Source organism: Aotus nancymaae, unplaced genomic scaffold (assembly GCF_030222135.1).
Source record: "Aotus nancymaae isolate 86718 unplaced genomic scaffold, 86718_ANA_hifiasm-v0.15.2.pri h1tg000002l, whole genome shotgun sequence".
NCBI lineage: Eukaryota > Metazoa > Chordata > Mammalia > Primates > Aotidae > Aotus > Aotus nancymaae.
In genome coordinates, this window is record NW_026988413.1 from 6,764,859 (window position 1) to 6,788,198 (window position 23,340).

A 23,340-nucleotide genomic window follows, 5' to 3' on the forward strand; every position below is an offset into this window, starting at 1 on the left:
TTTTTTTTTGCTTTGTTTCTTATAGCATTTATTCTCTTTCACTTTTGTTGCCTACAGGTCTTTACATTTTGTCTCAATATACATTAATCACAAGACAAATAGTCTGAATTTTTAATAAATTTTTGTAATTCTAAATGTTATTTCCTTTGCTATGAAAAAGTCTTACTGTAAAATTAAGAGTCTCAGGTTTCTATTCTAGCACTTGTCTCAGTATATGCTGTACTCTAGGTTTTTAGCAAATGGCTTCATATCTGGGAAAATACTGAAATTTTAAAAAATGTATTTTAACTATATTTAGGTCCTGCTGATGACCCATTAGCTGATATTTCTGAAGTTTTAAACACAGATGATGACATTCTTGGAATAATTTCAGATGATCTAGCAAAATCAGTTGATCATTCAGGTATATATGAATACTGTTTACCCTTTTTCTGGTTTCTGATATGAGTGAGAGGTGTATGTGTGTGGAACAAGTTTAGTTTTTTGTCTGTTTCCCAGTAAGTTTGTTTTTGTTTTTGTCTTTGTCAAAAAACTCAGCATTTTCCTGCTTTAGGAGGGGATATAGCAAATTAGTTAATTTCTGTTGTCTTTCTAATTGCATCAAATTTAAGGCATGTTGCCTTAAAGTCTCGCTGTATCTTGTTTCTTCTTTTGTTTGCATTTTCCCTCACTTCCCGCTCCCGTGGTAATCATCCATTTTATTTGGTTTGGGTCTTATAGGTCTTGATTTATGCACTTTCCAGGTTGAGAGCTCACCTTTTCCATTTGGTAAGAAACTGAGCAATGGATGATGGCTGACTAGAAGTAGTCTTCTTTTTTTTTAGTAATTTCAGCTGAAACAACCTGTAGGTGCATGCTATTTATCAGTAGTGCTAATTTGTCACTAATCCATACTTTGCTTTTCCCTTTTTGTGTGTGGCTAAAGCATAGTATAGCTGTTCTGTACTTTGGGTGATTTTCTCAGTAGTTTTTCTTTAATGAATAATTTTATTTTTGTTAATATGTAATATCTAAATGTTATAGAGCTAGTTCCTAATATATGATCAAATAAGAGCAGACTAAATGTTTACTTTTTAATAGTAATAATATTGAGAAAGCATGAAAAAAGTAGATGATAAACTACTTTTACATGTGACTGTTGCTTAAAATACAGATGTGAACTACAGCATGTTATGATTTTATAAACGTAATGTACATAATCAGAATGTGCCTACAGAATATTTTAAAAATATTGCCTATAATTGAAGTTATTTACAAAGGATAATATTAAACACTGAGAATTTTAGGGCTTTTCATTATATGAAACTTATTCCTTTTTACATACTGTGCATAATAATTGAACTGTACATTGGATACCACTATTTTCCAAATTAAGGCAATTATTTGTATCGATTTCTCATAAACTCTTTTCTTAATGAAAAAAAAATTTTTTTGCAGCACTTGGCAAATTAAAATCAGACATATTCTTTTGTTCTTCAGGAAATGTTTTTACTTTTCTTAAAATAGAACTCTGTGGCACTTAAGTTTACAAATATATTGTGCCTAGTTTTTACTGAGCGACTCTCCAAATTGATATGAGAATTCTGATTCAGAATTAGACTTTTTTGTCTATTTAATCACATTGTTGTATATTAAATAAAGGTTAATAGTGATATACATTTTTCTTTTTCTTTAAGACAGGGTTTCACCATGTTGGTCAGGCTGGTCTTGAACTCCCAACCTCAGGTGATCTGCCTGCCTTGGCCTCCAAAGTGCTTGGATTACAGGCATGAGCCACCACGCCTGGCCAGTGCTATACATTTTTGTGTGAATATTTTGAATGTACCTGTAAATTTATTTTCTTTACTCTTTTAGATATTGGTCCTGTCACCGATGATCCTTCCTCTTTGCCTCAGCCAAATGTCAATCAGAGTTCACGACCATTAAGTGAAGAACAGCTAGATGGGATCCTCAGTCCCGAACTAGACAAAATGGTCACAGATGGTAAAATATTTGCCCTACATCTAGGCTTTCTAAAAAACCTGAGTAAATATGATTTTTAAAGATTTTTGCATGGTTTTAATTTAACTTCCAATTATTTCTGTGTCAATTAAATGCTATTTTGTATCAATATATTGAATTCATTGCTGTTAATGTTTCTATGTTTTTAATTTATTCTAGGAGCAATTCTTGGAAAATTATATAAAATTCCAGGTAAGTGCATTTTGATTTTCTATTTTATGAAAATGGCATTCCCCATACCATGACCCTAATAGTCTTTTAATCTTGATACTACTATTGTTTTCTCTCATAGAGCTTGGTGGAAAGGATGTTGAAGACTTATTTACAGCTGTACTTAGTCCGGCGAACACTCAGCCAGCTCCATTACCACAGCCTCCCCCACCAACACAGCTGTTGTCAATACACAATCAGGGTATGTTATGAGTTTATGGTTCTATATTATAGCTACACGTGTGTATATATGTGGGTACATATACATATGCAAAGAAGTTTTGTCCTGTTCTTTAGTAGCGACATATATAAACTGATAGGGGAAAAAACCCTTTTGTGATGATAGCAAAATAATAACTTCAGTCACATGTCTCCCTGAAATTCTCTGTCATTCTGTAATCATCCTTATGATCAGAATTATTTTATTCATCCATTGGCAGTGGGGAGGATATAACAGTGCCTGCCCTCTTCCCCCGCCTGCAAGTCCCATTCCCTGCTCATTCCACTCCAGTCATTTTCCACATAGGCACTTCTCTGTGTGTAGAACTGTCCCTGCTTACCTGGCTGCCTGTATGCGTTAATCTGGTCTTGGTTTCACTGTCATCTCTCAGAGGTTAGCTGGTCACCACCCCATCCTCGTGTTCATGTTTGCATTTGTAGCACATGGCACAAATATGCCTGTTTGGGTAATTAAGGTCTTCCCTTTACATTGTGAGCTCTTTAAAGGCAAAGGTCACATGTGTCTTGCTTATATGCCCTGCCACAGAGTATGTGTTCAGTACATAGTTTCATAGGAAATCAGTGACCTTTCTATCCCTGTAGACACTATGAAATTTTGTGAGGGGAAAAAAAAGAAAAAAAAAACGGCTGGGCATGGTGGTGGTGGCTCACGCCTGTAATCCAAGCACTTTGGAGGCCAAGGTGGGCGGATAACCCGAGGTTGGGAGTTCAAGACCAGCCTGACCAACATGGTGAAACCCCGTCTTTTAAAAAAAAGGAAAGAAATTTTGTGGACGTTTGCCTATTTTGTTCATGTTTCTTCTGCCTACTTACAGCTAGCTGCCTGCCAATTTCACCCCCTTTCTGTAGAGCTGAAGTTTGATAGCCTAGAATTAAGGGCTGTATGAGTCGATAGAAAGATTAGTACAGGTATGGGTATCTCCTATAGGAAGGAGTTTATGAAGTTGCATGGTGGTGTGTATATAACTATATCTATATGTATTTTTGTTTTGAGACAAGATTTTGCTCTGTCACCCAGGCTGATGTGCAGTGGTGTGAACACAACTCACTGTAGCTGTGACCTCCTGGGCTCAAGTGATCCCTCCTGTCCTTAGCCTTCCTTGTAGCTGTGACCACAGGCACATATCACCACACCTGGTTAATTTTTTGATTTTTGGCAAAGATAGGGTCTCACTTTGTTGTGCAGGCCAGTCTAGAACTCCTGGGTTCACATGATCCTAGGATCTCAGCCTCCCAGAGTGTTGGGATTACAGTTATGGACCACTGTGCTGGGCCAGCATATATTTTTGATGATTTGAGCATAGGAACATTTCTCTATATCCTCTTGTTACTGCCTCATGACTATATCCTGAATTGAATAACATGAAGATATCTTACCCTTTTCTTGTATAAGTACCAAAGTGTGTGAATAATTTGTAACTTTCACTAACAACCTTGTATATACATGAAAAATACCATAATGCACATAATGGAAATATTTGAGTTTTTACCAGTTTTGCCTCTAAACATACATTTACCTTGATTTTTGCTAGACCAAACATGTGATTTACATTTGTATAAAATATTCATCATAACTACTTCTTGCCTTAATTGTTACCATATGCTTTTTTAACGATTAAGAACTATTCAGTATTTCTCTTCTAAACATATAAAAATGAACTGTCTTCATGTTTTCTGAACTGAAAGTATGTATTTTAAAAATCAAACTTGTATTTCCTTATTAAAAAAATCTTACAATCATTATGAAAATCACTTAATTGTGCAGTCTTATTTTTAAAAGGTCTTGAGAGGATGGCTTCTTTTTCTTTTTCTTTTTTTTTTGTGAAGTGTTAATGTGTAATACAAGGTGAATAAGGCTGCCTATGCTTAGGAGTTTTTCATCCTAATACTGTAGACTTTCAGGTATATAACTAATGTATAGTATAATAATTCAAGTACAGCTGTATGAATCACTAAGATTTCATTGTTCTTGTTTGAAATAATAGAAGTTCCAATGTAAGGACAATGTGTGATCAAATTACATATAGGGTGACACATAGGTATTCAAGAATGGTAACTTTTTAACATTTTCCAGAACAGAGGAATTGGGCATTGTTTAAGGAAGCAAAACTGGAAGTGGCCATTGGTACTGATCGTAAAGGGCTATGAGAAATAGGCAGAGGCAGCTGACCTTTTCCCTCCAGGCTTCTAAGAGCCATTGCAAACCTCACACCAGTGGTGTGATTTGATCACTTAGATGTTTTGTTAAGGTAGCTCTGGTGTCAATATTGGAAATAAATTTGGGACAGTAAGAGTTGTATTAATGAGGTTATTGTGGCTGAGACTAAGTTAAAAAGTAGGTTCTGTGTAAAGATACTAAAGTGCTGATTGAAAGGAAGGAGTAGATATGAGAAACAGTGACATTAGAACAAGTAGGATTGTGCCACTGAATTGATATAAGGTGTGAGGAAAGGGAGAAAGTAGAGTGAATTAGACTATATATAAACCAGTGGCCCAGAGGGTAATCATAAAACATGGAACAAAGAAAGACTTAGTGTGTGTGCTGATAGAAGGTAGTGGAGGTATAATGCATTTAGTTTTAGACCACTTTTAGGTCAGTAGAAATGGGACATACACACTATTCTTCTGACTTAGAGGCAGTTGCAGTTAGTCAAGGAGATGGATGAAAATGTAGGAATCATCTTTGTAATTGTGCTAATTACAGTTGTGGGAAGGATGAGATTTATTAAGAGAATATACTGCCCGTTGAGTATAGAATCTTGAGGAATGCTTTTTAATTAAATGTAATGAAGTGTATGCCTAACTCATCTGATTTATATTAGGTGTGTAATTACATGTTTCATATCTTCTTTTTAAAGGTTAAGTGAAAGTGAAAAAAGTAGTGAGAGATTTGAGACATTGAGTGAGAGGTATAGGATCTTGGAAATGAATGATTATTAGAGATAGGTTGTACAGTTAAGTAAGATGAATACTTGAAACACATTGTTTCGTTGGACCGTGAGAAGATTGTTGGTAATTTTCAGTGGAGTAACTTCAATAGAATTGATGAGAAAGGGGAGGCTGTGGGTAACACCCCCCAATGGGCACCAAGGAAGCAAAACTGTGCAGACCCCAGGCACAATTAGTTCCTGAAGCATAACTCATTGCTTACTATATCAAGCTTATATATATATATAATATATATATATATATATATATATGTATATACACACACTTCATTACACTTCATATATATATATAAGCTTATATATGTAAGCTAATATTACATAATAAGTGTAATATGTTATTATGTAATATGCTTTATTATCTGATGATAATAAAGTTCAGAAAGTAGAGAACAGAATTTTCAAGATTGAAATAGAGTAACTTGAAATCCCTTTATGTAAAAGTTGTGAAGAAACTTTTGAACTTTCATAAACTAATACGACTAGTTTGAGTAGATATGGTAGACTTGAAAAAAAAAAGACCACCTCTTGAATAAAATAAGGAGAAATACTTTGGTTTTACTTGTTTGTCCTTGAACAAATTATTTAATTTCTCTGGGTCCTCTTTGCTTAAATGGGTCTGAACATAATAACCTATTGCAGTGGATTTTCATGACGCTGTACAGCTTTTAAGACAGTGCTTAGCATATTATAAAGTACTTAACAAATAATAGCTAATACTGTTATTAGTAAAAGTTGCAACATAGTAATATTGTAGTTATAAATAGATGACACTGATAGATAGCTGCAGTATGGATCACATTCTCCTTGCTAATAAACTCCTGTTTCTCCTAAAACATGAAAGACATTTGATGATGTTTATTAATATTTCACATTCCTTAATGCAGCAGTCCCCAGCCTTTTCGGCACCAGGGACCAGTTTCAAGGAAGACAATTTTTTCACAAAACCAGGTTGGTGGGTTGGGAATGGTTTGGGATGGAACTGTTCCACCTCAGATCATCAGGCATTAGATTCTCATAAGGAACATGCAACCTGGATCCCTTGCATGCGCAGTTCACATTAGCGTTCATGCTCCTATGAGAACTTAATGCTGCTGCTGGTCTGACAGGAGGTGGAGCTCAGGTGGTAATGCTCATTTGCCTGCTGTTCACCTGCTGTGAGGCCTGGTTCCTAACAGGCTATGGACTGGTACCAGTCTGTGGCTCCAGAGTTGGGAACCCTTGCCTTAATGGAAGCTGCTTTTCACTGAAGTTGAAAATACATGTAGCATTCTATTTTGAAAAAAGCAGAAATCTTGGCCTTTAATCCTTGAAGTAATTGTAAGTGTCCTGAGACATTTGTCATTGTGAAAACCTGATTCCATGGACCCAGCTGCAGCATTTAGTAGGATAAGCCCATTTGTGGAAGTTAGAGAGTTTCTGGAAGTCTTTGAAACAAAATCTTTTAAACTTGCCAGTGATCAGCCCTCGTATCTACACATACACACTGGAGCTATGTACGCTCTAGTGTTGTAACATTCAAATGATGTGGTTTAAGTGAAAGATCATTATGTATTATAAAATGTCTGTGTTTGAGACCTTTTTCTTTTTAATCTAATGGTATGACATTAGGTAAAAAATCAGGTGATCAGGTTAGGAATTCTTCAGTTACACCAAGTATTAGCCAACTCTGAATTGCCATTTCTGTAATTAATTGGTGATGTGGATCTCCTCTAATAGTATGGCTCTAAGTGTTACAGCAATTAACAGGGGCCTTGTGTATTTCCACAAATCATCAAGTTTAATTGGGAGGACCTTTTGAAGGTACACAAAGTTTTGTTGTTGTTCTTGTTCTTTTTTCTGGAAACTGCTCCAGTATGGACAGTTGGCTTATTTCCAAATAGTTTAGACAAGTAGACTTTCAGTGTTACAGCTGTTTTAGAATTTGTCTAGCAGGCTTTCTGATTTTTGCCAGCAAGCTGTCCCCCACCACCCCCCCGAAAAGAAAAGAAAGACAAGTAGTCTTTCACTGTAAGGATTGGAGTTACATGCTTGAAGGAGTGTTGTAAAGAAACATAAGGTAGTCTTATGATTTGCTGTTTAGAAAGAATACAGATTTTCTATTTAGAAAGAAAACGATAAGGTATTTGATGTTTGTGAATAAGCTCGAATGAAAATTTAAATGATTTGGGGGCTGAACCATAAGTATAAAAATTAGGTTAAAACCAGAGTGTATATATTTTTAGCAATAATCATCTGATTGATAGTGATAGATGATATATTGCTTATTCAAAACTAATTTAGAGAAAGTATTAATTTAAGAATCATAGGTAGGGCCAGACCCAGTGGCTCACACCTGTAATCCCAGCACTTTGGGAGGCTCTGGTGGGTGGATCATTTGAGGCAGCAGTTTGAGGTCAGCCTAGCCAACATGTTGAAACCCCACCTCTACTAAAAATAGAAAAATTAGCTGCGCATGGTGGCAGGTGCCTGTGATCCCACCTATTCAGGAGGCTGAGGCAGGAGAATTGCTTGAACCTCGGAGGCAAAGGTTGCAGTGAACTGAGATCTGAGATCGTGCCACTGCATTCCAGCCTGAGTGACAAAGTGAGACTATCTTAAAAAAAAAAAAAATCGTAGATTTTTTTGTGTGTGTTATAAGAGGCACAGGAGTAAAATATGAGAAACATCCGTTTATAATAAAACTTACTAGCATTTGCTATGGTTTTTCGTTTTTTTTTTTTAAGAGTTAATATGTATTGAATAGTTACTGCATGCTAGGCACTATGCTTAGAGCTGTACATATACTGTCTTAATTAACACAAATAACAGAATACCTGTGGTTTACGGAAATAGAGATAGATTCTACTTCTAACAGGTAAAATTGAGATTGAAACCCCAAGCTTTTGGACTCCAGAACACTTGCTATTTCTAGTACACAATAATGAAATAATCACAGCTGTAGAGATCATATTTCAAAATCTTATAGCCAAAAGTCACTCTTTAAGTATTATACAATATAATCTTGAAAAAAATCCTACTTTTAAATTGCATTAAAAGTTTTTATTTAGAAGCATAAGCATCTCTTCTATACTTGGGGGACTGGGTTCTAGGACCTCCATGTATAACCAAAATCTGAGAATACTCAAGTCAAATGTTGGCCCTATGGAACTTAGCGTATGAGAAAAGTTGGTCCTGTGCACGGGTTTTACTGTGTTTTCTATTTGCATTCCGTTGAAAAAAATCTGTGTTTATGTGGACCCATGCAATTAAAAACCATGTTGTTCAAGGGTCAACTCTACTTCAGCTCCTTGTTATTTATGAATATTATGCAAACTGAATTATTTTTTTCTCTTAAGATGTTTTTTCACGGATTCCACTCATGAATGGCCTCATTGGACCTAGTCCTCATCTCCCACATAATTCTTTGCCACCTGGAAGCGGACTGGGAACTTTTTCTGCAATTGCTCAATCCCCTTATCCTGATGCCAGGTACTTAAAAGCCTTGTTTCCTTTGGAAACTTAAATTGCACTAATTTCTGTTTGATTTATATGTAAATTAGTCTGCTTAAATTATTGTGTATGATATTATTGTATGTTGCATTTATTGTGGCTTTTGCTATAAATATGTTACTTCTGGCTATTTTGTAATAGATTTTAATGAAAGCTGTACTTGAACATATATTAGAAAGTTATTTTTTATGTTTATAAAGTGAAGATATTTATTTTTTGCCAGGGACAAAAATTCATCCTTTAATCCAATGGCAAGTGATCCTAACAACTCTTGGACATCATCAGCTCCCACTGTGGAAGGAGAAAATGACACAATGTCCAATGCCCAGAGAAGCACACTTAAGTGGGAGAAAGAGGAGGCTCTGGGTGAAATGGCAACAGTTGCACCAGTTCTCTACACCAACATTAATTTCCCCAACTTAAAGGAAGAGTTTCCTGGTACGTCATGAATATATTGCTCTCTGTTTTATGAACATTGTCACATGTGCAATAACTTTTTTTTTTAACTGCAATAGAGAGGTAGCTTAACTAATTTTCATCTACTATGATGACCCACAACATGAAGATTCCCTGGATATCTAGAAACATCTTGCATTTTACTTTGTCCTAGACCCTGCATCCATTCTCATATTTCCCAAAAGTTAGTTTCAATTAATGAAATGGTCAATTTTTTTAACTCCTAGCAGTGCTTATTAATATGCAGACATCAGTGTTTTGTAATTCTTAAAAAAAATTTCATGACTGAAACTATTCATTTAATCAAAAATACTGTTAGGCTTAATCAGTGAATTCTAGTGTTTATATGAAATGAATTCATTATTGTCTCCCCTTCTTACCCCTCCACCTTCCCTGACTGTCTAGCTATTACTACTGCCTCTTGAAAAAAGCAGATGATAAAATAATAGTACGGTTCATGAAGAATCTGAGTAACCAGTGAATGAGACATTTAGATTATATGAAATGTCAATTATTGAATATATGCAAGCAATGCAGTTTTATTATTTTGAGTTTATGGTATCAGACAAACCAGGATTGAAAAAGTTGCTCAGACTCAGTTTTGCAGTAGTTTCCCAGCTATCTATAAATTCAGAAGCTCTTAAATTACTAGAGGGGTACCTGGAAGTGACTTTTCATTTGGATGACCCCTGGTTTTTAGGTACCGTTTTGGATTGGTGTCTTCATGGTACTTTATTCATTATGTATTAATAAATGAAATGCTTTGTTATCTAACAACAGAAATCAATGGTTTCATGCAGGGAGACTGTGAAGGCAGTGTCCCATTCTTCAACTCCGTGCCTACATTTGCTGTTTATGAATATATGTTGGTATGTTGTCATCTTGTGTCAGCACAAATTGTCCTTACAGCAGAGCTATAGCTTTTTAAAAAGTAATTTTCTTTAATAATTTTACTTTGTGATTCAAGAACCTCATGAAATACTGTGTTAAAGCTGTTGGTCTGTTAACTGAGTTTTCATTTTCATTGGCTTTTTGGAAGTGTCCTTTCTTTTTGTAATGTAGAATAAATAATTTCTATATTTGTCTTTAACTGTTGATCTTACTCAAGCTTAATTTTGTATATCATCATGACACTGAATTTTGTAGAAATGGTTTGAACTCAGTACTTTTCCATGTGTTTGTTGTACGCAAATGCTGGTGTGATGCTTATTTATGACTATGTTTACTTCTGTTAGATCAAATTGATAGAATTCTGTTTGGTGCAGATGTTTCACAAAACTTGTACTTTGGTTCTGGTGGTATCACGTGGTTGAGGGAATTTATTATTCTTGGCTTACCTTTTTGCTGCTTTGTCCCTTGAATCTAAAAACTTCCCAACTTTACAAGCTAGGTTGTGAATAAGGCAACACTTCATTTAGAAAACATTTGTTTGCCCTCCAGTGTGCCAGGATCTTTGTTCTTTGCAAAGAACTTAATATAGGTCTACTACCTCATGAGAATATGGCCTGAATAAGATTAACTGTCAGCAGTTCATCAATAATTTTTACTACGGCATATCATTAGCATGACTCTGAGAAAGTATTACACTCTGTTCTTTTGTTGCAGATTGGACTACTAGAGTGAAGCAAATTGCCAAATTATGGAGAAAAGCAAGCTCACAGGAAAGAGCACCATATGTGGTATTTTAAGAAACTCTTATCTTTTAAATATTTAAATACAGTACTTGAACCTTATTTGTATTATCTTAGGTTAATAAAAAATAAAATTTCATTTCAGAAAATGCTTGTTAGTACCTGTACAACAAGTAACTTTATTTTTACAGTGATTAGAGATGTGACATTTTTATAAGCAAGTGAACAGAACCAGAATGTTGAAAATTGAAAATCAGCTGTTTTAGGGGGCAGGATTAATCCATTTCACTTTAAAATTGTTTTATCTCTTCAGCAGAGGGTACAGGTGGCCATCTGTATCCATGAGTTCTCTATCTGTGGATTCAACCAACCACGGATCAGAAATATTTTAGAAAAACATCTGCACTGAACTTGTACAGACTCTTTTCCTTGTCACAGTTTTTCAAACAATATAGTATAACAGTGATTTACACAGCATTTATATTGTGTCAGGTATTACAAGTAATCTAAAGATGACAAAGTATACAGGAAAGGCCAGGCACTGTGGCCCACACCTGTAATCCCAGCACTTTGAGAGGCCAAGGTGGGCCGCTGGCTTGAGCTCAGGAGTTCAGGACCAGCCTGGGCAGCATAGCCAGGACCTCATCTCTACAAACAATTAGCTGGTTATGATAGCACATGCCTATAGTCTCAGCTACTTGAGAGACTTAAGAGGTTGAGGCTTCAGTGAGCCAGAATTGTGCTACTGCATTCCAGCTTAGGTGACCGAGCAAGACCCTGCTGTGTCAAAAACAAAAAAAGGAAAAAGTATACAGGAGGGTATGGTAGGTTATATGCAAATATTATGACATTTTATATAGGGGACTTGAGTCCTGGAACCAGTACCCCATAAATAGAGGGACAGCTGTACTAAATTTGGAGACTGGATTGGCATGCCTCAGTGTCTTCCATAATCACCTCTTTTCTTGTTAGGTTTCATAGAGAATCTTTGTGCATCTTGAAAGAGAAATATTTAAACATCTTTAAAGAGCGTTTGACACATGATCTTTGCCATGAACTATTAGGTAATTGTATAAGATTCACAGTTCATATGGTAAATTATTTTCTCCCAAAGAGCTGAATTAGGATTGTCAGCTGGAACCAAATCCTTGCTTTCATTTTAAAGCATATTAAATCCGTATTATTGTTGGAAAATATATATATTTTTTCCAGCTTGTTCCCCAGTGCACATATTTTCAGTTACAGTGATTATTTTGGATAAAGCGTATGTGTGTATGTGCTCTGTCACATATATATAGATGTGTTGATATGCTGTGTTTTGTTTTACCTTGACTTTAATTAGGTAATGACAGAATTTTTTAAATGATTTCTTTAATGATAAGTTTCGAATATCCAGATTTCTTTTTAAGACTGATTGGATATTTTTCCTTTTTTCTCTTCACTGTTGTTGCCCAGGCTGGAGTGCAATGGCACAATCTCAGCTCACTGGAACCTCTACCTCCCAGGTTCAAACGATTCTCCTGCCTCAGCCTCCTAAGTACCTGGGAATACAGGCATGTGCCACCATGCCCAGCTAATTTGTATGTTTTGTAGAGATAAGGTTTCACCATGTTGGTCATGCTGGTCTCGAACGCCTGACCTCAGGTGATACACCCACCTTGGCCTCCCAAAGTGCTGGGATTACGAGCACAAACCACCATGCCCAGCCTCTTTTTTTCTAAATTGAAGGAGACATTATTTCTAAGTATGCATTAAGAAAACTAGGAGGAAAAATATTAAATCACCCCTGGGATCTTTAAGCTTAATTCAAATACATAGAGAGAAATATATCCTCAACTGATAGGTACTGTGCACTATAAAGAGAGAAGACGAGTTTGTGTCTAGATCCTTTTTTGGAGGAGAGGTGCTGTAAATTCTGAAGGACAGTATTTCAGTTATTTTACCTGACTTTTTTTCTTTTATTTGAGAAAGTTCATGATAGTTTCGTGTTGTTTCTTAAAACATTTAACATAATCTGGGGCATTCTTTTCTCCTTTTGTCAAAGCAAAAAGCCAGAGATAACAGAGCTGCTTTACGCATTAATAAAGTACAGATGTCAAATGATTCCATGAAACGGCAGCAACAGCAAGATAGCATCGATCCCAGCTCTCGAGTTGATTCAGAGCTTTTTAAAGATCCATTAAAGCAAAGAGAATCAGAACATGAACAGGAATGGAAATTTAGACAGGTATGGAATTTTTGGATAATCTACTTTTTGAAGTTGCATTTTTTTTTGAGAAGGGAGGTCTTTGCATTATTATTTTAGAATATAGTTCTCAGATCATGAAAATTTGTTTTAGGATAGATTGTTTCTTTTTTCAATAAAATATATTTAAATTGATTTGGGAAGTTTATTTAAATATTATAAACAATATACTGCCCTAGGCACAAATGGAACATAGTATGATGAATAATTTCTTTTCTTCAAAAATTCATAATCTAATATGGGAGCAATCTGGTAGCTGCTGACATCAAACAAATTAACTTTCTGTTGCTTTTTCCCCCCATGATGGTAGTTTTCTTCCTTAACCATATGATTGCTTTTTCTTTTCTATTTTAATAGCAAATGCGTCAGAAAAGTAAGCAACAAGCTAAAATTGAAGCCACACAGAAACTTGAACAGGTGAAAAATGAGCAGCAACAGCAACAGCAGCAGCAGTTTGGTTCTCAGCATCTTCTGGTGCAGTCTGGTTCAGATACACCCAGTAGTGGGATACAGAGTCCCTTGACACCTCAGCCTGGCAATGGAAGTATGTCTCCTGCACAGTCATTCCATAAAGAACTGTTTGCAAAGCAGCCACCCAGTACCCCTACGTCTACATCTTCAGATGATGTGTTTGTAAAACCACAAGCTCCACCTCCTCCTCCAGCCCCATCCCGGATCCCCATTCAGGAGAGTCTTTCTCAGGCTCAGACTTCTCAGCCACCTTCACCACAAGTGTTTTCACCTGGGTCCTCTAACTCTCGACCACCATCTCCAATGGATCCTTATGCAAAAATGGTTGGGACTCCTAGACCACCTCCTGTGGGCCATAGTTTTTCCAGAAGAAATTCTGCACCAGTGGAAAACTGTACACCTTTATCAACAGTATCTAGGCCCATTCAAATGAATGAGACAACAGCAAATAGGCCATCACCAGTCAGAGATTTATGTTCTTCCTCCACGACAAATAATGATCCCTATGCAAAACCTCCAGACACACCTAGGCCTGTGATGACAGATCAGTTTCCCAAATCCTTGGGCCTAGCCCGGTCTCCTATAGTTTCAGAACAAACTGCAAAAGGCCCTGTAGCAGCTGGGACCACTGATCACTTTACTAAACCATCTCCCAGGGCAGATGTGTTTCAAAGACAACGGATACCTGACCCATATGCACGACCCTTGTTGACACCTGCACCTCTTGATAGTGGTCCTGGACCTTTTAAGACTCCAATGCAACCTACTCCATCTGCTCAGGATCCTTATGGATCAGTGTCACAGGCCTCAAGGCGATTGTCTATTGACCCTTATGAAAGGCCTGCTTTGACACCAAGACCTATAGATAATTTTTCTCATAATCAGTCAAATGATCCATATAGCCAGCCTCCCCTGACCCCACATTCAGCAATGAATGAATCTTTTGCCCATCCTTCAAGGACTTTTTCCCAGCCTGGAACCATATCAAGGCCAACATCTCAGGACCCATATTCCCAACCCCCAGGAACTCCACGACCTGTTGTAGATTCTTACTCCCAATCTTCAGGAACAGCTAGGTCCAATACAGACCCTTACTCTCAACCTCCTGGAACTCCCCGGCCTACCACTATTGAGCCATATAGTCAGCAGCCTCCAACCCCAAGACCATCTACACAAACTGACTTGTTTGTTACATCTGTAACTAATCAGAGGCATTCTGATCCATATGCTCATCCTCCCGGAACACCAAGACCTGGAATTTCTGTCCCTTACACTCAGCCACCAGCAACACCAAGGCCAAGGATTTCAGAGGGTTTTACTAGGTCCTCAATGACAAGACCAGTCCTCATGCCAAATCAGGATCCTTTTCTGCAAGCAGCACAAAACCGAGGACCAGCTTTACCTGGCCCATTGGTGAGGCCACCTGATATATGTTCCCAGACACCTAGGCCCCCTGGACCTAGTATTTCAGATACTTTTAGCCGTGTTTCCCCATCTGCTGCCCGGGATCCCTATGATCAGCCTCCAGTGACTCCAAGATCTCAGTCTGACTCTTTTGGAACAAGTCAAGCTGCCCATGATGTTGCTGATCAGCCAAGGCCTGGATCAGAGGGGAGCTTCTGTGCGTCTTCAAACTCTCCAATGCACTCCCAAGGCCAGCAGTTCTCTGGTGTCTCCCAACTTCCTGGACCTGTGCCAACTTCAGGAGTAACTGATACACAGAATACTGTAAATATGTCTCAAGCAGATACAGAGAAATTAAGACAGGTAAACACATGTTCTCAGTTTTAAATGTATTATTTGAGGAAGCTGTTCATTTCATCAAACTGAGTATTCTAAACGGGTTAGTTTCTTATTTTTTTTAATTCTGTAGAGTTTGTCATACTGCAAAAAAGAAAAATGAAATTGGTAAAATTAACACCAGCTTTATTTGTTCTCTATCTGATTTCAGTCTTCATGAATTTGCAGGGGAATCCTTAAATATTAAAGCTTTGTTTGGGCTGAGCGAGGTGGCTCACGCCTGTAATCTCAGCACTTTGGGAGGTCAAGGAGGGCGGATCACCTGAGGTTGGGAGTTCGAGACCAGCGTGACCAACATGGATAAACCCCATCTCCACTAAAAATACAAAATTAGCCAGCCATGCTGGCACACTCCTGAAATTCCAGCCATTTGGGAGGCTGAGGCAGGAGAATCACTTGAACCCAGAAGGTGGAGGTTGCAGTGACCTGAGATCGCACCATTGCACTCTAGCCCGGGCAACAAGAGCAAAACTCCATCGCAAAAAAATAAAAATAAAAATAATTAAAGCTTTGTGTTGTGATAGTTGTCTGGTAAGGAAAAGGACTCAAATCATTTATCAATTTATTTTTCCTAATTTATTGAATAGTTGAATGTGACTGGTGTTAATCAAACTTTGAAACGTTACCACAGCCACATAATGAAAGTATTAGAATTTTAAAAGCCACTAATCTGTCAGGCACGGTGGCACATGCCTGTAATCCCAGCTGTTGGAGAAGCTGAGGCAGGAGGATCACTTGAGCCCAGGAATTTGAGGCCAGCCTGGGCAACATAGCAAGATCCCATCTCTAAAAATAAAATGCCAGTACCCTTTTAAAAAGCCATTAATTACCAGAAATCCAAGTGATTTTTGTTTCTTCCCATTTAGCGGCAGAAGTTACGTGAAATCATTCTCCAGCAGCAACAGCAGAAGAAGATTGCAGGTCGACAGGAGAAGGGGTCACAGGACTCACCAGCAGTGCCTCACCCAGGGCCTCTTCAACACTGGCAACCAGAGAATATTAACCAGGCTTTCACTAGACCCCCACCTCCCTATCCTGGGAACATTAGGTCTCCTGTTGCCCCTCCTTTAGGACCTAGATACAGTGTTTTCCCAAAAGATCAGCGTGGACCCTATCCTCCTGATGTTGCTAGTATGGGGATGAGACCGCATGGATTTAGGTAATGCTTTTAATTTCCTGCCAAATTTAAATTGCTATTAGAAGATATATATGTGTGTATATATATATATATATGTATGTATAGATACATAAAATATTATATATATAGTTATTTTCTGTTAATGAGAGGTCATAGACATTTTTATATATATATAATAGTTATACATATAATATAAAACTATATATATAGTTATTTTCTGTTAATGAGAGGTCATAGACATTTTTATAAATGTCTATGTTTTTATAAAAAAGATTTTATAAAAACTATATAAATATATTTATATATATATATATATTTATATATATATATAATTATTTTCTGTTAATGAGAGGTCATAGACATTTTTTCCCCTCTAAGAACGCTAGAGACTCTGAAAACCTTACCTTTGTTTTTAAGTATTAACTATGTTAGCATTACCTTGCAGCCATAACGGTGTAGTTTATCATATGACATCCTCAGAGTGTAGCTATTGTATAGGCAAAGCCTCCTATGATGTGATGAGACTTGTCCTGTCTCCAAATTTCTACCTTTTAACTTTACATTCTAAATTAATTTTAGGCTGGGCACAGTGGCTCATTGCCTATAATCCCAGCATCTTGGGAGGCTGAGGTGGGCAGATCACATGAGGTTAGGTGTTTGCGACCAGCCTGGCCAACATGGTGAAACCCTGCCTCTAGTAAAAATACAACAATTTGCTGACCATGGTGGCATGCACCGCACCTGTAGCCCCAGCTACTGGGGAGGCGGAGAAGAGAGGATTGCTTGAACGCGGGAGGCAGAGGTTACAGTGAGCTGAGATGTCACGCCACTGCACTCCAGCCTGGGAGATAGAGCAAGACTGCATCTCAGTTTAAAACATAATAATAAATTTTAGAGATTTCCAAACTGAAAAGATTTTCTCTATAGGAACTTTCCATGTGAGATTGGGTTGTAAGTTAGTGATGATGAATCATAAGAATGTTTCCTTTTTCAAAATGGCTAAAGTCAAAGCCAAACCCGTGCCCTAATTATAATAAGGAAGTAGTTCTTTAAGATACCCTTTTTAGTTTTACATCTACCTCCATGTTATATTCTTACTTCTAATTTCCTTTTCTTCCACCTTAGTTATAATTTCTCTTGCTATGTTTTATATTCTGTGTAAGTTGCCTGTAATCTTACTCTTAATTTTCCTTTTTTATTCTACCTTGTTACAATTTATGCTTCTTGCTGTGTTTTATAATTTATGTAAGTTGCCTGTAATGCTGTCTAGGAGGAGGCACAGTATAAGTAAAATAGTCCTACAGTTCATTCATTTACTTAATCTTTATAGATAAGGCCTACTTTTCTTTTTCTCTGACTGTAATTTAAGTCTATACTGTTGTCAAACCTGTGCCTTTGTAGTCTCAGTACTGAGGCCTGAAATCCCTCAATAGGTATAAGACCTATCTTCATTCAAACATCCCCTGAAATCAACTTCCTTCATTGAGCCTCCCTAAATATAGATTAAATAAATTCCTCCTGAAAAACTTCAGTAGTAGTGTTTTTATCTCTAAACAATTGATTTCATCTGTTTGGTGCTTGTTCCTTCATTTTTATCTGTTAAATCCTAAGCCTTTAGGGCTCAGATATGTATTCATTATAGGATACCTAGCAAAATCTTACTTGCATATGAATACCCATAAATACTTTTTAATGACCATAGCTTTGCTTTTGTAAGTCATTGTATTTGGCAACACTAATTTTGTATCTACAGTTTAATTGAAACTTTTCCTTTTTTTCAGCTTAACTCAATTTTTGCTTTTTTTTTTTAAGATTTGGATTTCCAGGAGGTAGCCATGGTACCATGCAGAGTCAAGAGCGCTTCCTTGTGCCTCCTCAGCAAATACAGGGATCTGGAGTTTCTCCGCAGTTAAGAAGATCAATATCTGTAGATATGCCTAGGCCTTTAAATAACTCACAAATGAATAATCCAGTTGGACTTCCTCAGCATTTTTCACCACAGAGCCTGCCAGTGCAGCAGCACAACATACTGGGCCAAGCATATATTGAACTGAGACATAGGGCTCCTGATGGAAGGCAACGGCTGCCTTTCAGTGCTCCACCTGGCAGTGTTGTAGAGGCATCTTCTAATCTAAGACATGGAAACTTCATTCCTCGGCCAGACTTCCCAGGCCCTAGGCACGCAGAGCCCATGAAGCGACCTCCTCAGTGTCTACCTAATCAGCTACCTGTGCACCCAGATTTGGAACAAGCGCCACCATCTCAACAAGAGCAAGGTCATTCTGTCCATTCATCTTCTATGGTCATGAGGACACTGAATCATCCGCTAGGTGGTGAATTTTCAGAGGCTCCTTCCTCAACATCTGTGTCATCTGAAACAACATCTGATAACTTACAGATAACCACCCAACCTTCTGATGGTCTTGAAGAAAAACTCGATTCTGATGACCCTTCTGTGAAAGAACTGGATGTTAAAGACCTTGAGGGGGTTGAAGTCAAAGATTTAGATGATGAAGATCTTGAAAATTTAAATCTAGATACAGAGGATGGCAAAGGAGATGAATTGGATACTTTAGATAATTTGGAAACTAATGATCCCAACCTGGATGACCTCTTAAGGTCAGGAGAGTTTGATATCATTGCATATACAGATCCAGAACTTGACCTGGGGGATAAGAAAAGCATGTTTAATGAGGAACTAGACCTTCCAATTGATGATAAATTAGATAATCATTGTGTATCTGTTGAACCAAAAACAAAGGAACAAGAAGACAAAACTCTGGATCTCTCTGATAAACATTCACCACAGAAGAAATCCACTGTTACCAGTGAGGTAAAAACAGAAGTACTGTCTCCTAATTCTAAGGTGGAATCCAAATGTGAAATTGAAAAAAATGATGAGAATAAAGATAATGTTGACACTGCCTGCTCACAGGCTTCTGCTCACTCAGACCTAAATGATGGAGAAAAGACTTCTTTGCATCCTTGTGATCCAGATCTACTTGAGAAAAGAACTAATCCAGAAACTGCTGGCTCCAGTGCAAATGTCATTCAAGGATCCACTCAGCTACCTGCTCAAGATGTTATAAATTCTTGTGGCATAACTGGGTCAACTCCAGTTCTCTCAAGTTTGCTTGCTAATGAAAAATCTGATAATTCAGACATTAGGCCATTGGGGTCTCCACCACCAACTCGGCCGGCCTCACCATCCAATCATGTGTCAAGTTTGCCTCCTTTAATAGCACCACCTGGCCATGTTTTGGATAATACCATGAATTCTAATGTAACAGTGGTTTCTAGGGTAAACCATGTTTTTTCTCAGGGTGTGCAGTTAAATCCAGGATTCGTGACAGGTCAGGCAACAGTTAACCACAATATGGGGACAGGAAAACCTGCAACTCAAACCGTGCCTCTAACAAGTCAGTCTGGTACCAGTAGCATGTCTGGACCCCAACAATTAATGATTCCTCCTCAAACATTAGCACAGCAGAATAGAGAGAGGCCCCTTCTTCTAGAAGAACAGCCTCTACTTCTACAGGATCTTTTGGATCAAGAAAGGCAAGAACAGCAGCAGCAAAGACAGATGCAAGCCATGATTCGTCAGCGATCAGAACCATTCTTCCCTAATATTGGTAGGAATTTCCTTGAGTGTCAACATATATTACTATGGGTATTAGAGTGGCATGCGATATGTTTATAAGATTTCATTATTAGAATTAAAATTGGAATACAGCACTGAGTTTTTCTGTTCCTTCTCGAGCTTTTTTTTTTTTGAGATGGAGTCTCACTCTGTCACCCAAGCTGGAGTGCAGTGGCGTGATCTTGGCTCACTGCAACCTCCACTTCCTGGGGTCAAGCAATTTTCCTGCCTCAGCCTCCCAAGTAGCTGGGACTACAGGTGTGTGCCACCATGCCTGGCTAATTTTTGTATTTTTAGTAGAGGCAGGGGATTTCACCATGTTGTCCAAGCTGGTCTTGAACTACTGACCTCAGGTGATCCGTCCACCTTGGCCTCCCAAAGTGCTGGGATTATAGGCAGTGAGCCACCATGCCTGCCCCTCCTTGAGCTTTAAAATGAAAGAAATTGGTTGGGCCTGGTGGCTCACACCTGTAATCCCAGCACTTTGGCCAAGGCAGATGGATTGCCTGAGCTCAGGAGTTTCAGACCAGCCTGGGCAACAAGGGACATGGATGAAGCTGGAAACCATCATTCTCAGCAAACGAAAACAGGAACAGAAAAGCAAAACACTACATACTCTCAGTCATAACTGGGAGTTGAACAGTGAGAACACATGGACACAGGAAGGGGAACATCACATACTGACCTGTTGAGGTGGGGAGATATGGGAGGGATAGCATTAGGAGAAGTACCTAATGTAAAATGACAGGTTGATGGGTAACCACCATGGCACGTGTATACCTGTTTAACAAACCTGCACATTCTGCACAAATATCCCAGAACTTTAATAAGAAAAAGACAAATAAAAAAAATTAGCTGGACGTATCAGCGTGCTCCTGTAGTCCCAGCTATTCGGGAGGCAGAGGCAAGGGAATGGGAGGTGGAAGTTGCAGTGAGCCAAGATCACACCATTGCATTCCAGCCTGGGCAACAGAGCGAGATTCCATCTCCAAAGAAAAAAATCAAGAGATTCGAAACTGGATTACAAACTTCACTCAATTCTATTATTTATGGAATTGTTTAATAGAAACTCGTTGTCTTTTTAGTTCTTACCTTCCAACCATTGTTGCCATATGTTTTCAGTCCTGGAAGGATGAATTTAAGTAAAATATGGTAGAAATAATGCTTCTTACTGTCCTTTCATGTATGACAAGTGCTTGGTAATTTTTTGCTATATAAACCTCTTTAACTTGTTTCGAATGGTTTACTGATTCTAAAAACAACAAAAGCAATGCAGTCAAAATGCCTGTGTCTCTAAGAATAAGAATTAGCAATCGGAGGGCACAGGGCACATGTCTAAGCAGTGTGCCTTATTCTAAATAATAAAATTGACATTTCATTTTATATAGTCCCCAATTTCATCATTTTGCTCCCTTTTTTTTCATTTAGATGCAAATAGGTTTTTTCTTAGTAGCTTCTTATTGTGTGTGTATAACTTTAAGAAATTGCTACATTATTCTTTTAGGAGTGATGACTAATGTAGTAGAATTCCTTAGTATTGCAAATTCTTGTGATACTACATTTACTAAAGAAGCCGTTCTGATTAGCATTGCAAAAGTTTGGGTGAAAGGGAATTAATTGCACTGCTTTAGATTATTGCTTACAATCTCCCTTAAATTTGACTGTTTTGATTCCTGCAGGACTAAGGTATTAAAGCATGATTCAATTAAGGATTACTGAGTTGCGATTAAACCCAGGATAAGTTTGCCATCTCAGAAATCTATAATGATTATTAAATAATAAAGTTTAAGAGCCTTTAAATTATATAATGTTTGTGATATTTGAATTACTTCTTAGTGTACCTTACACCAATTACTATGAAATAAGTAACTTTATATTTCTTTTTTAGATTTTGATGCAATTACAGATCCTATAATGAAAGCCAAAATGGTGGCCCTTAAAGGCATAAATAAAGTGATGGCACAAAACAATCTGGGCATGCCACCAATGGTGATGAGCAGGTAGGTGCAGGAGCTGCTTATGTTTACTGGGCATCTAGACATTTGTGAAATCATTACTAGTTTTCAAAAAAAATACAGAAAATTGAAAGCCTTTGTTCTAGGAATGAACAATACTATTAAAGTTGTCATGGCATGAGCTGGATGTGATCAGATGTAAAATGCTATACCAATGTAAGAAATTAATGTAAGAACCAGTGTGAAAGCATTAGTCTCAAGGATGTAAACGTAAAACATCTTAAAAAGATTTGGAAGATAGGATTTCCTGATTACTCAAGTCATGGTATTTAAGTGTGTGCTCTTTTAAATACCTTTAGAATTGTTCATGTTAACTAAGATTTTTTTCAGTTAAGACACCAGAGTGAAAAGGCAACCGTAAATTCAGCTCTGAAATAAAATGTCCGCAAACTGCTTTTAAATCAGAAAGAGAAAGTTATAAGGACTAAATAAGAGGACAGTTGGAAGTTAGGAATTGCATAGCTTGTCTTTTCTTTCTTGGGAGAAAAGTAGAAATCATGCATAAGGAAGACAATAGGGTTTATTTGAATATCTGAAGTTTTGAAATTATGCCCCCTAAGGGTAATAACCACAGGGCACTGTTTCTTAAATTTTGATCATGGACTACCATGAGAATTACGTGGTAATTTTTTTTTTTTTTAATGTAGATCCTTTTGCTCTACTGCATACTTACTAAATAAGAATATCTGGAGATGGTTGCCTGTGTGTCTCTGTTTTTAGCAAGCATCGTGAATGAGTCTTATGTGTATTATATGAGGACCTCTGTCAGTAAAGTAAGCATAGAGCCTCAATTTAGCCTAATTATCTTGTTGAAAACTTTTTTTATATAAAAAGAAATGTGGATGATTATAGAATTGAATATAAAATTTGCATGAATTTAAGATGTATATACTTCAAAGAAATTGGAATTCTTAAGGGTATAGTTCTTTTCAGTTGTTGAGATACTTTGAACGTGGTTAAGAAGCATTTTTGAGATCAAAGTAGAGATAGTGGTTTCTAATGGTTTTCATTATTAAGCATTACATGCAGAAAATTTAAAACATAGTATTACAAAGG

General features: G+C 37.3%; 1 protein-coding gene and 1 non-coding gene across 16 annotated transcripts in view; both read left to right on the plus strand.

Annotated features, from left to right (window-relative positions):
• KMT2C (lysine methyltransferase 2C) overlaps positions 1–23,340 on the plus strand; it is a 303,740-nt gene that overhangs the window by 240,078 nt on the left and 40,322 nt on the right. For 12 of the 15 annotated variants that reach the window (XR_001105806.2, XM_021665228.2, XM_064369600.1 and 9 more), the window contains 13 exons: positions 299–403; positions 721–768; positions 1,855–1,983; positions 2,161–2,193; positions 2,294–2,413; positions 8,735–8,867; positions 9,112–9,326; positions 10,950–11,023; positions 13,020–13,202; positions 13,578–15,458; positions 16,358–16,650; positions 18,442–20,261; positions 22,158–22,269. Coding sequence is in view for 14 of the 15 variants with exons in the window: in XM_021665228.2 (XP_021520903.2) it covers positions 299–403; positions 721–768; positions 1,855–1,983; positions 2,161–2,193; positions 2,294–2,413; positions 8,735–8,867; positions 9,112–9,326; positions 10,950–11,023; positions 13,020–13,202; positions 13,578–15,458; positions 16,358–16,650; positions 18,442–20,261; positions 22,158–22,269 (5,146 nt within the window). In the remaining variant the exon portion in view is untranslated. The remainder of the gene's footprint in view (positions 1–298; positions 404–720; positions 769–1,854; positions 1,984–2,160; positions 2,194–2,293; positions 2,414–8,734; positions 8,868–9,111; positions 9,327–10,949; positions 11,024–13,019; positions 13,203–13,577; positions 15,459–16,357; positions 16,651–18,441; positions 20,262–22,157; positions 22,270–23,340) is intronic. The other 3 variants (XM_021665230.2, XM_012442840.2, XM_012442877.2) reach the window with 1 other exon arrangement.
• LOC135274391 (U7 small nuclear RNA) lies at positions 7,298–7,359 on the plus strand. Its single transcript, XR_010342234.1, has one exon. It is a non-coding gene; the product is annotated as a U7 small nuclear RNA (small nuclear RNA).